The 13,717-nt window shown below is 46.5% G+C and overlaps 1 protein-coding gene across 1 annotated transcript; it reads right to left on the minus strand.

The window, feature by feature from the left end:
- Positions 1-431: 431 nt before the first annotated feature.
- Positions 432-8,757, minus strand: VTCN1 (V-set domain containing T cell activation inhibitor 1; the record flags this gene model as incomplete). The annotated part of the gene is given in 6 exon segments (XM_079316355.1): positions 432-657; positions 1,317-1,394; positions 4,023-4,203; positions 4,205-4,383; positions 5,313-5,377; positions 8,726-8,757. Coding segments are annotated over 6 exon segments (657 nt in total). The 3' UTR covers positions 432-535.
- Between the last annotated feature and the right edge of the window lie 4,960 nt (positions 8,758-13,717).

Raw genomic sequence — 13,717 nt, forward strand, 5'->3', positions numbered from 1 at the left:
TGTAAGCCCTCCTTATTCCAGGTCTGCAGGGGATTGCTCAGGCTGACAGCTCCCTCTGACTGTCTTCAAGGTGTCTGTAGTATTTACTGGAGATAACACACTGGACTGTGCAGTTGTATGACTGAAGTGGGAGCAAGCAAGCCTTGTACTGTAGCAAGTCTTGTGAGCTGGGAGGGAGAGGAAAAAACCCTAAGCCCTCTAAGGCCTTGCAGCTATAAATTGCAGCCCAGGTCCAGAGGGTGCACAGGAAAGAGAATGAGGGGACAAGTGAGCGCTGAGAGTGGATGGTGCAAGAGAAGGATCTCTGTGGTTGCAGAAAGTGATGGGAGAAGCTGGTGGGAGGCACAAGCCATGTGTCCCACCTGAAGGTGGGGATGGGGAAAGGATGGGCAGAGGGGAAAGACATTCTCCCATTCTGGCAGGCTTGGGATAAGTCTGCTGCTGCAGCCAAACTCCCAAAGAGGATCTACGTATTTTGTACATGTACAAGCTTACCTCCAGATCCAGCAGAGTTTCCAATTGCTTTTTAGAGACTTTATGGTGACAGCAGGTACAAGGGAAGCAAAAGCATCCAGTGACAAGCTGGAAAGGAGGATGACACTGACTGTGCATTCAGGTTCACCAGCTGCAAGTTGGTCATCTTTGTAATGCTGAAATCTGTAGCAGAGGAATAGTAAGAGGCAACCAGCAGGGAAGGCGAATAAAGTGTGTTTTTATTCCTTCCGATTTTTCTGAATATGGATGAAAATAGACCCTGCCCCTTGTATTGGAAACCAATTGCAATGAATTCCTGCCTGTAGAAGCATTACACCCCTCCTCATGTAGAACAGGAGACTATACTAGGGACCTTTGGAAAGTCTGATTTTCTGTGAGTAAAATGGCCTTTAAATAAAGAGATTGGGCTAGAGTCAAAGGTATTGTCATCAATAACCACTAAAGGGGCCTTTTGGTACATGAATTGGATCTAAGCTGAACTGGCTAAAAAAAGTGTCAAAAGATGTGGGGTTTGGTTGGTTAGTTTAGTTTTGGCTAACATTCAAGCAATACACTCCTTTGAAGTATGTCCCTCTTTCTGGTCCCCTGGCAGTTCTGTCCCTGTGCCAAGGTGACAATCAGTACCATGAGAAGCATATGAGATAGCAGAAGCCCACACCAACCCTTTCATTCATCCCAGGGACAGACAGAAGTGTTTGGATTAGCCATGCTTTCAGTCCCTTCCCTGACTGACACAGCTACTGCAGGAACCTCCTTGTGTACCAGGAACAATGCTGAAACTCTCCCCCATGCCTGTGGTCTCAGGGTGCTGTTGAGCCCACCTGTCACTCTGATGTTGCCCATAAACTTGGCAATGCTGTTTTCAATCACACAGGTGATTGGGAAATACCCAACTGCATCTAACAGTTCCAGGTATTTCTAGGCTGCTTGCACAGCCTAGCCTTGCCTGTAGCCAAGCTAAAAACTGGCTTATACAGAGCTCTGTACAGGCTGAGCCATGGGAGGATGACTACAAGGGGTCTAAGGACTCCTAGGACATGGCAGTCCAGCTTGACAGGACCTGCTGAGGTCATGACACAGCTTTAGTGTCTTTCATTTATTCTTAATAATGGGGGAAAGATGATTCATGCTCTTCACTCACTGAGAAGAGGGCCTGACCAACACCTACAGCTTCACAGAGTTGCATAATCGTTAAGGTTGGAAGAGACTTTTAAGATCAAGTCCAACTGTTAACCCAGCATTAAGTCCACCACTATACCATAACCATAAATGCACATATTTTACATCTCTTGGGATAGTAGGTGACTCTACTACTTCCCTGGGCAGCCTGTTCCAGGGCTTGATAACCCTTTCTATGAGCAAATTTTTCTTAATATTCAACTTCTCCTGGTGCAACTCAAGGCCATTTTCTCTCCTGAGCAATCCCCTGCAGACCTGGAATAAGGAGGGCTTACACAGTGTCACGGTGTGACTTGGGTTTGCCAATTTTAATATATTTAATTTCCTTTAGAGATAGGATTCAGGAGCAGAGGCAAAGCAGGCTTAAAACTTAAAAGGGTATAAGAAGAAATTTATTAATAACACAAAAAGAATTCAGAATAAGATTTCTAGATTATTCCCTCCTCCCCCTTCCTTCATTCCACATTTCTTAACAACAACATACAGAAAACATTTCAGTCAGTTATCTACTTAAATAATAATTTCAGTTCACTCTAGAGAGAAAAGTTCCTTTTTTGGTTTAGGCTTAGGGGTTGTCTTCACAATGTACATCTGCCCGGGAAAATACTGCAGATTATGACTCTCCTCTCATCTTCACAGTCCTTCCAGAGCTGTGCTATGGGTTATGTTACACACTTGGGGTACCACTTTTAAAGGCAAGGTGCTGAAAAACAAAATTCTCTTCATCTCTTTTTCTATTAAATGTCGCTGTCCATATTTCCAGTTCTAAAACAGAAAGCCCCATTTTCTCAAAGATAAAAAAAGGTCTTCTTTTCAAGCACTTAAACTTTCCCAAGTATATTTCACAGTTTAAAGGAATTTTAGTGTAGTCACAGTCCCCTTATAGCCTCACAAAAAAGGTTTTCAGCTACTCATTAGTTGCATCTTTTGAATCTCTTCCCATCAGGAACTTTATTTTCATTCCATCAACTTCTGTAGACTCCATGCTTTAATTCTTCTCATTCAGGAGAGCTCAGGAGATTGAGAATCTTATCCAGGCATTAAAAGAATCAAAATTGCATCTGGAATGTGAAGAAGCCCCGTGGTCAGCTGGAGGTCTCTTCTCTCAGACCGGGGGTGGGGGGGGGAAGGGACGGGGAAGGGAGAGCCTTGGTGGCTCCCTGATCCCCCTGCTTGGCCATGCCACGTGGGGAGGGGAGCCGAGTGAACTGAGCTGAGCTGAGCCGGGGGCTGCCAGGGCAGGGGCCTGGCCAGAGCCACCTCACCTCCAGAGAGGCCTGAAGCCGAAAGAGAGCGACCCACTCACCACCAATGTGATTTATGAAAATGAAACAACTCTCTCATTGGCCACCTGGGATGTCAACCACCAGATCAGCCTCTGACTGGTCCCCACATCCCACAGGGGAAACTCCTAGAGAGGGGACAGTCCCTCCGTTCCCCCAGGCAGCTCCCCCCACCCTTCCATGTGGAACCAGCACATGCAGCCAAAGCGCAGGACAGCTGCCTTCAGTATTTATGAGCTGTGGCTTTGGGTGGTAGGACCTGGAGGTGAACTGGTGAAAGGATGGGCTAAAAAAAAAACAGTGGAAAGGAACATGTCTGTCTACACAGAACAGTTATTACAGCTATATCACAATATTTCACATGTTCTTTCTAATGTCTTTTCTGTATGGATTACTTTAGACATCCAATCAAACAACACAAAAGCAGACAGATTCATAAGGTTTCACGGAGGGATGGGGGACAAAATCCCTGTGGACCATTTGCAACCCTCAGGCTTGAGCCAAACCCTCTTTCACTTGGAGAGATCTGAGGGCTTTTCCTCACCCAATTTGAACTGTAGGACAGCAATTTTGGCCACAGGGATAAGAGGGAGGGTGCAAAGACTGCAGTCTGGAGGAGACACTCAAGGGGTTCATCCATCAGTCTCCGCATGAGGTGACCACTTGGGAGGCCACTAAATTCATCCCACTGGAAGAGGCTGAAGACCTGGTGGTTTCCAGATCTTTCCTTAAGGAGTGACTCTTGTAATGTTTTATATAACTATGATATCACAGTTTTGTTGCTCTGGTAGTAATTTTTAGAAGCCAAATACTTCAGAAAAACTGAGAAAAATATATTAAACATGCTACAATTTTTACTATGAAGCACTTCTGGCTGGAGATTTATCCTAATTCTAGAAAGAAAAAGCTACCATGTTATCAAGATTATAACCTTTTCTGGAACAAGAATGTCAAAAGAGGGAGTAAGACCATAAATATCCCTGTAAAAGCCAGAAAAATGCCATACTCAGGGGTGCAGCACCATCATAATTACAGGTAGGTTCAACCAAGCCACACTAACCACACACTTAGAGGTGTACCCCTCAGCTCCTGTCCTGTACTGCAGCACTGCTTCCCCACTCTCTCTGACTGTGGTGACAGAGCACGGATCTGTGCTAGCATCGGAGAGCTGCACATCCCTCAGCTCCAGGGAAGCATTCCCACCCATCACCTGCTCCATAAACATGGCCCTGAAAGGATGTATCTTACTCTTGCAGGTGGTACTTCCCACCCTTAAACTCGTGAAGCAGCCCAGCTACTCCCTCCTTGGCCCACTGGATTGCTATGCTGTCCATCTGGATGTCTGGCTTGAAAATGCAGCCCAGGATGCTGCACTGGCCAATGTTCCCTGGAGATGTCAGCTCCGTCACACTGATGGAGTGTTTTCCTGCAAGGAGAGAGCAAGGAGGCAGGAGAAAGGTGGGCAGCAAGCCTGGAGAAAAGCCAGACTTCCCTGTGGCTGTCATGGACCCAAACCTGAGGCACTGGCATGTGGCAAAGCCACCAGTGGCAGTTACTAGTGCTGCTAGTAGAGGTCAGCTCTCATGGATTGTATGCCAAGATAAAGCACAGAAGTATTTCTTTAGCAAAAGAGTGCTTTAAAAAGTAGCTCTTTTTACTTGTGTGAGAAGAATTAATGTGGTATTTTCTTGTTTACTTACATGTATCAGGGATTTTTCTCTTTGCAGCTGCCAGAAAAGCATGGGGTTTTTGTCTTTTCTTAGTCAGGAACCCCCTTTATGCAATATAAATCTGATTGGAGGGCATAATGCTGACAGAGAAATAGCAGCTCTTTCCCCCTTATTGAAATCCAAATATTTTTCTTTCATTTAAGAAAAGTCAGCATCTCAAACCCTAAGCTGCAAGCCTGAGAATTCCCAGAACCAGGTCCTTTCCTGTGCAGTCCTTTCCTACCCATACTCACTCAGCACATTCCGAAGAAGCTACATTTTGGCCAACACCACAGCAACATATTTTTGTTGTCTCTAAGGGACCTGGGAAAGGTGCCCCGTCCTGGCAGATGCTCTCTGATTTCACAATAAATACCATCCCATCATGTCATCCTGTCTGGGAGAATGAACACAGTAGGTGCAGGACTTTATGTGTAGGTTTGGGGCTCCAAGCCCAAGGAAATTTCAGCTGGCACACCATTACACCTCCAGCAGCACAGGCCTACCTATCCTTTGTTCAGGGGTGGTAGGTGGCACTGCCATGATCACACCTCAGCCTGTGCCCAGGATGGTCACACAGAGGTAGAGGCAGGGCACAAGTTCATCACCCCACCAGTAACTGCAAGAAATCTGAGCAGTCACATACCTGAGACACCAAAACCAATGATCAGGGTGATCACTGCAGCCAGGATGACAATGACTGTAGTCATGCTATTGGGGAAAAAGGAAATGACAACATTAGTGCAGAGCTCACCTCCTTCACAGCCCATGCCCGGACCATCCATCTGCAGAGTTGTCTGTGGGAAGGAGGTGGATGCAGATGAACCCCAGACCCAGAATGAGGCAGATGGGTGAAGTGCATGACCACAGTAGTGATGAACATTCAGCTGAGCAGCACTTGTCATCAACAGTGGGGACGCTGTGGCAGGAGACCCAGGCTTTGCCTTTGAGAGCAGGCAGCTGGCCCCAGTGGAGGATGCTTCACTCTGCATTCCCTGGTGCATAAGCAAGTCAGGCAGTCCATGCTGGCACTTGGTGAGTGACCAGGGAACGAGCAGATCAGAAATGCCTCTGGCCCCAGGAGAAACCAGGAACAAGGCAGAGAATGTGCAGGAGGGGTCTGGAAACAGGGCCATTTTTTGAGCTGGTTGGATTTGGGATGCTCCATCGAGATTGGAGATCAGTGATGGGCTGTTGAATGAGAGACAGAGGAGGGGAGGACCACTTGCCAAGCCACACAAGTGGAGCAGCCATGCCAGCGGAGAAGAAAGGCAGCATGTTATGGATCAGCACAGCTCTATCCTTGCCAAGTGCAACCCCTCTGGCACAGGCCACCTTGGAGAGACCTGGAAGCACAGCTGGGTATGGACTCCCACCACAGCCACTGGAACTGTCATTTGGTCGCAGGCACATTTTCCTGTGGACTGAGGGGTTGTGGCAGCAAACTCAGCTCCCAGCCAAAGCAAGCCCTGAAGAAGCTCCCCACAACTCACAGGTACATCCTGGAGCTCATGCCCAGCATTTTCACAGAGACTCCTCACAGAGGAGAAGCCCAGAGAGCGTGAGAGGTCATGGCACCTCTGCTCCAGCAGCATTTACTGGTTTGCAGCACACTTTACCAGCTTACTGGGCAGCTTCCCACAGGGGAGGCCATCAGTGTCCCTACAACCAGGGACTCTTCCCACCACTGATGTGTGCCTGCATCTGTGACTTGCTCAATTTCCACAGATGTCATGATCTGATACAGAACTTTAGAGAACTGTACCATGTGAACAAGCCTCTCCCACAGAGAACAGCAGGAAGGGAGAAAGGGAAGGTGGGTCGAAAGAGGGAATAGAGAAAAACGGAGATGTTGCAGACTTGTTTGCCCTCCCAGTCTCCCTTGCATCCACATTCTTAAAGCCAGTGGGAAGTTGTCTGAGGAAACCCTATTTGCACATGCTCAGAAGGGATCAGAATTCTGTATTTCACCAAAATATCTCCAGATAAAGGTTCATACAAATCCATATACACATTCACATCCATACCAAGATCTGCCTAGATGCCCTCAGAGCTGAGAGATGTCACATTTGGCTTCTTCAGTCATGGCTGGGATGGGCAGCAGTTCTCCACCTAATCCCTCATGGTGGATCACAGCTGATCCTACTGGGAGAAAAGCCAATGGACATCATCCAGCCATGGGCAGCTGGGGACTCAGCCACTGCCTCGTGGGATGGGGACTTTGATGGCTCCTGTGGATCCTGCAGCCTGATGCTTCCAGCAAAGCCTTCCCATGTCCCACAGGGCTCAGTCCTGAGTCATTCAAGGTCCCAGCCAGGCTCACCATGGAACAGCCTGTGCTTTCCTGTTCTGGGGAAGATGCCAAGTGTGTCATGTATATTGAATAACATCCACCTCCTTGAGGAGCTCTACCAATTTCCACTCTGGGAAGTGATCCCAGAGCGAGATAGCTGCTATAAACTCAGCCAAGATTGTCATGACAAGCCTCAGCTCTCACACCTGGGTGGCACAAAGCAAGCGGCAGCCATTCTGCTGTCACACAACAGTTGTGACTCACCTTTATCCCCATATTTTACAATCCTTCTTCCTAAGGACAGGCAGGGAAGAAATTACTCAGAGTTGAGGGATACTGCCAGAGGGCTACAGTAAATGCAAGGAGGTAATGTCATATGGGATAAGCAGCCAGGATGTCCTGCTGTGCAGTCCTTGAATGCTTCAAATGCCACCACACTTACCTCTGGTCCTTGAAAGGACCCTCTGGCCTGAACACCCCCTCTGCCCTCACGCTCTTCTGTCCCTTACTCACAGATGTGGGAGTTCAGGGTGTTCCCCAGGCTTCCCTGAATGTCTCTAAACCTCCCTGGCAGGGATCTCAAAGACCCTGGCATGATACCCAGGAATTTTGGGGGCTGGATTTATGCCCCTGGAAACATCTGCCAACATTGCAGGAAGAAATACAAGCCACAAAAAAAAAAAAAAAAAAAAAAAAAAAAGTAGAGTATAAATTAGACTGTTAGAAGGTAGGAAAGGTAGATTTCTAGGAATGTTTATATTAGATGGTTCTTAGCTAACATGGAGGATTTGGGGCGTGGTATGTCTCTTCCTCCTTCTTCTCCATGCCATCCATGTTGGATGGCATGCTGGGATCCTGGGATTGGATGGGGACAAAGTTAGACAGTGTAGTAAAATTGTAGTGTATTGGAAAATAATTTAAAATATTAGATACATAGTTTAGAGTATAAAAGATAAGCCCAGCCCAAGGCCGATGCATTTGGCCCTGGATGTCAAGTTGAACAGACTGCTATTAGCTAGACAAAGAGTTTCTGAGATAAAAAATAATAAACAAACTTGAAAACATCAAAGAACAGCCTCCTCCAGTCTCTTCATCAGCCATCGGGGAAAACCTGGATTCCAAGCCACCTTCATGTCCTCCTGAGGTGATCTCAAGTCTAAGGAGACACCTCAGGCAGTGACAACAGACAAACACAAACCAGCACAAACTGGCCACACCAATGCTTTATCCTGTGATAATGCCACCTGCCCCCATGGCTGCAAAGCACAGCTAGTTTTGCACCCAGAGAGTGGCTACCCACCCTGCTCCAGACCAGCAGCAGGGCTGATTGAAAAAGCAGCTTGCTTGTCACAGAGGGAATAGCAATTCTAGGTATACAGATGCCACTGCCCACTTCAACATCCCTTGTGAAGGACAAGGAGAAATTAGTCCCTCTGGAGTTTCCTCTGCAGAAACTGCAAGATCCAGGAATCCCAAGAGTCTTACAAACATTTGCTGTGTGCTCACTGGAGCACAGAGTGAATGGGAGGAACCTGGTATCCTAGCCTAGTGGTAGATGCAGTTAATATTGCTATTTAGTTCTTCCTTGATGCTCCATGTGACAAAGCTCATGTGTGAGGTCTCTTCTGTTCACATGTGGCCTATCCTCTCCCCACTGCTGTTCCACTCTGGTGGGACAGACACAGGTAACAGCAGGGTGATACATCACAAGAGTCCAAAACATTCAATTCTATCCCTCCCCTCTGCAAGTGCAGATAGTACCATATCTCCAGAAAACGACCTGACCTTGGTATGCCATGGTCACAGCATCTGTGAAGACAAGTCAAACACCAGGTGCCTGAAGGTCCCACACTGTTCAGCACAGCCACTGTCCATTGCATGATATATCCTCCCAGGCTGTCCTGCCTAAATAACTGAATGCAGCTAAGCAGTGGTGAGCCCAAGCACTGAACTCTCAGGAATGAGGAAACACTGAGCATCTCAACTTCCCCCTCCCTCAGGGCAGTCACAATCAGGGAGGCCTGGTTAGTCACTGGCGCAACAGGAGAGACCTCCCACACATCCATTTAAGAAACATGTCTTATTTAAGACAAAAAATAACTTTTGGTTTGGTAGCCAGCTAATCCTGGGGTTAGAGTGCATAAGTGTCCCAGGATATCTGCAGCTTACCCATCACTGAGGGGCTGTGTCATAACAACAATTAGCTCAGGTCTCCCTACAAAAATCTCCAACCACTTGCTTGGCACTGGGCAGAGAGGTCCCACCTGCAGGTCCCCATCCTGGCCCCATTTGCACTGTGAGTCTCTCCTGCCTCTCTGTGCTGTGCTAAGAGGCTCCTACATGCTCAGCAGTGCTCTCAGAGCCACACAGGTTTGCAGCTGCCCCTTTACTGACTGCTGTTTAATCCCTTCAGGCCAAACCACCTCTCCCCCTCACCCTGAGGCCAGCTCCTGCTGCTCTCAGGTCTGCCAGTGTGCTGCACTTTGGAGTGCATAAAAGAAAGAAATTGGCACCTGCAAGACCCTGCAGGTTTTTCCCTCTGGGCTTGGTCTCAGATGAGGCTGGGGGCAGGATGAGCAGCTCTTGGGCATAACAGGTTGAGAAGGGTAGAGAGGTTGTGAAAGAGTAGAAAAAGGAAGGAAGCTTGCACCACCATTTTCAGTTCCCCAAAAGGGAATAGTGGGAATACAACTAGAGAGCAGGACTGCTCAGCTTGTCCCGACCATGGATGTGTTAGCCAAAGTAGGCCACAAGCCTTGGCAAAAGTAAGCGGGATTTTGAAGAAGGAATGTAAGAGATAAGAAAGTGCTTGGCGCGGGGTACTTACCCTGCAGTTTCATGGGGACTTTTGTAATATATACTAGGTACCTGCTCAGCTTTAAGGAGGCATAGATTGAGCGATGTTATTTAGTTATATAACCTAGTAACGCTAATATGATTGGTGCACTATTTTTAGTAATAGGTAAAATTGTATATGAACTTTGCTTTGTGGATCAATAAATGGCTTCATGGCATATCGTGAAGACCCCGTCTCTTCATTACCACTGTCGTCAGGGAACCTGTGTATCCTGACATCTACATCTACATGTGTTCCAGGGAGGATGGAAAAAAAGGGATTTTTGACAGTCTGTAGCTATCTGCAGCAAGTTTGGATGGTTGGTGGGAGTGAACAGCTTTTCCATGCAGAGCTGAGGATGCCCAGAGGAACTGGAAACAGTCCAGCACTTAAAAAATCCAAACTACTTTCTCTGCAATAACCAGAGGTTAAAATCAAGAGCAATCAATATGGGTCAGTGATGATAAGCTGGGAAAAAAAAAAATCATCATTATTTGTCAGCATTCTGCTGATTATTAAGCCTCTCATAATTAAGCGACAGTACAAGAAGCTGAAAATAGCTCTAGGCCTCAGCGGCCTGATGGGAAATGCACATTAAGAAATATCCTGTTGCCCTCAGTGACAGTTGATTAACGACTGTGGTGACACCTGATTTATAGCTACATGTGCAGTGGGCAGACAAGGTGTCCCCTTTCCACTCCAGTTAACTCCAGGTCAGCCACAGCAAAACCCATTGTACAGTTAAAGAGGTTTCTTCCATGTTGGAAAAACATGTCTGCTTCTTGGGCAGAGGCAGGCTTCACCAGGACCAGAGCAAGTCCCATTCCCCAGGGTAGCACCATATTCATTTCTGAATAGCTCATGCTGGAGCTGACTCCTGTCTTTATGATCATATTGCAAAAAACCCCAACTGGTGCTCAGGATACTTCCCAAAGAAACCAAGGGTCTGTGACTACACAATCTGCCCAGCTCTTACAAATCTTAAATTTATTAGCAGCTGGTGAACACCTGGCACACATCAACTGCCTTCACTGAGGAGAAGGCAACAGCAGGCACAAAGTGCTACCAGCTTTGCTAGGCCCAGCAGCTGGTACCCTACAGAAGAGTTCCCCTGCCTATGGGAGGTTTGCAACTTATTTTGGTGTCACTGGAATGCTGCAGGAGCCATCACTGAAGGAGAAGATGGAGTTGTGGCAAACTGACCAGCAGCCAAGGTTGACAGAGCATTCCACAGAGGTGTAGGTAGCCAGCAAGATGCTTTTCTTGGGGTTTGACCCAAAATATAAGTACTTTCCAGCTTTATGATCCCACATCTGTAATAATGATGTCAAGAGGTGCTTGAGAAGCACCACAAATGAGAACACTACTGATCTGGAAGAAGGAGAACTTGACACTATCTTATTGGCAATATCTGTCCTCAGCCTCACCTGCCTGTGAAGGGAAGCTGGAAGCAGCAGCACTCAGAACAAGCCCTCACCTCTCAAAAGAGGGAGATCTGAGCCACCTTGGGCTGCAAACACACAAAGTCCTCCATACTGCATATGGATCTGTCCTGACATGGCACTCCCATCAGTGCACCCCTGTGAAACACCTTCTGCTATGGGAAAAAGAAGCAGCCCATCTGAGCCAGAATCTGCTCTGCTCCTGAGATCTTCTGGGGCAAAATAGACACTTGGGAAACAGTGGCACAAGCGCAGTTTTGTCACCAGCCTTTCAAAGGAGAGCTACCTTAGCCTGGCCCTGACTCCAGAAAAACCCTATATGCAGTCTTTCAGGCTCCAAGCATTTTTCCAGGTTTTCCACAGTCTCTTATTCTTCACGGTTTCTCTTCCAGCTACACTGTTTTCCCTATTGAGGAAGTAAATCCTCTTCTCTTGACATCCAAAGCCCCTCCCCATGTTCATTTTTTGCCCAAATTTTGGAGACAGGCAATTTTATCAAGAGCTTTTGTCCTGGGGGAAAAAAGTCAGTACCTACCAGTGCAGTTCTGACAGCATTGCATTCATTTTGTCTTGAAAATACCTTTATTATCTCAAGGACCAGATAGCCAGAAATAACATAGCCTAGCAGACTAACTACACTTCTTAATGTCCCCCCTGACCCAGGTGTTTACCAACAGAGCACTAGAAGCCCATATTGGAAATGGTTGTTGGGGTCCAATGTCAGACTCCAGCAGATCAGAAGGATGTATTCATTAGCAAAGTACTCTGAATTATAAAGACCAAGGGCAAAAGCTGCTGGCAGACAAAAGGAGGACACTCCAACCTAGCCCCCCCCCCCCCCCCCCCCCCCCCCCCCAAGTGATTAAGGTCATTAAATGTCTTTTTTCAAGATAGTTCTTCAAGATATCCTCATGCACAAAAAACACCAAGCATACAGTGGTAGCTGGACAATACTTCCTAATCTTTGGGACCAACTGGGACTTCAAGTCTAACAGAAAGAAAAAGTCAATACCAGGGCCTGACCCAAACTGTCCAAAAACTGCTCTGCCCATGTCAAATGGAGAGCTGAAGTTCCCTGAAGGGTTTAAATTTCATTGGTGTAATACTGACAGTTTCTTGAAAAACATCAGCAATGGCATGTGTAAGGGATACCTAATACAAAGAGAAAACACATTTCTCTGTCTGAGAGGACTAAGATGTTTTTAGTCAGAAATTATGTGCCTAGAAGATAGTGCTGTCCTAATGTGTTCCCTCTGCAAGACAGCATGGAGGCGCTGAGAAAAAACAGCACAGCTAGTGGGGTGGGGGAGCAAGAGTTAGAAAGACACAAAAAATAGGCATTTTGGTTGACATCACATTCTGCACTGAGCATTGACTCTGTTATAAATTACTCACCACGATAGGGTAGGTCAATCAATAAGGCAATTTACTGATTTGTTGATAAGGAACAGGCAACACAGTGCTGGGTACGTGGGGAGTCTGTGCTCTGCCAACACATCCATCTCACCTTTGGTCACTGCCCCTTTTATAGGCAGTTTCTTGGTGGGCTGTGACATGCCCACTGTGCTGGGGTGCAAGTCTGAACAAGCTTGAACATTGACTAGGACTCAGGCAGCAGTGGCCACAAGCCCCCACCAGGTCGAGGCAAGGCTTGAGCATGTTGTCAGGTTACACTCCTAGCAAGCAGGTAACAGCAGGGACAAATCTGTTGCTGTTCGCACAAGCCTGTTTTTTCTTATACATAAAAAGTGGATACAATTAATGATTATAGTGTCAAAGTAAAAATACATAAAACAAAAAAACACAGAAAAGTATTTTAACAGATATAACAAAATCTTTTATCTTTTCCTATGTCTCATGTACATGCTTTACTTTGAATTCAATATTCTTGTTTATATTGATCCCATAGTGCATTTCCATAATAACATTAATCACTATGTAACATCTCACAACTCCATACACATACATAGCAAGGATGAGAATGAGTAACTACTTCTTCCATTAAAGGTTATCTCAAACTAAACTTTCACTTTGAAATTTCAGACTCAGCAACTTGGAGATTTAAACTGCCAAATTTGGAGATTTAAACCACCTGCCCTTCCCTGATTGTTTGACAGGGAAGTTTTCTGGATGATTAATGGAAAGCTATAAACAGCATTTGCATAAAGATATCTATCTCCTTTGCTGGGAAGGAGTTCCAAAACTGGCTTTGTAAGAGGAACAAAGAACAAAAGAGAGACTTTCAAGGCTAAACAAGCAAACAGTGCAGCTTTCTACTATTTATTTTCTACTATCTACTATTTACTGCATAATGCAGAAAGCAAGATCCAATCCTTGATGTGGACAGTGGAGCAGCTTTTCTCTCCCTAAGTGACTAACAGCAGGACCTTTGTACCCAGCTCCTCAGGCAGTATTAGCAGTCCCTAGCAAACACACCTGCAGGTTACCCTCAGGACAGTGGTGTTCCAGCCTCAATGACA

Source organism: Erithacus rubecula (assembly GCF_903797595.1).
Source record: "Erithacus rubecula genome assembly, chromosome: 1".
In the NCBI taxonomy this organism is placed as follows: Eukaryota; Metazoa; Chordata; class Aves; order Passeriformes; family Muscicapidae; genus Erithacus; species Erithacus rubecula.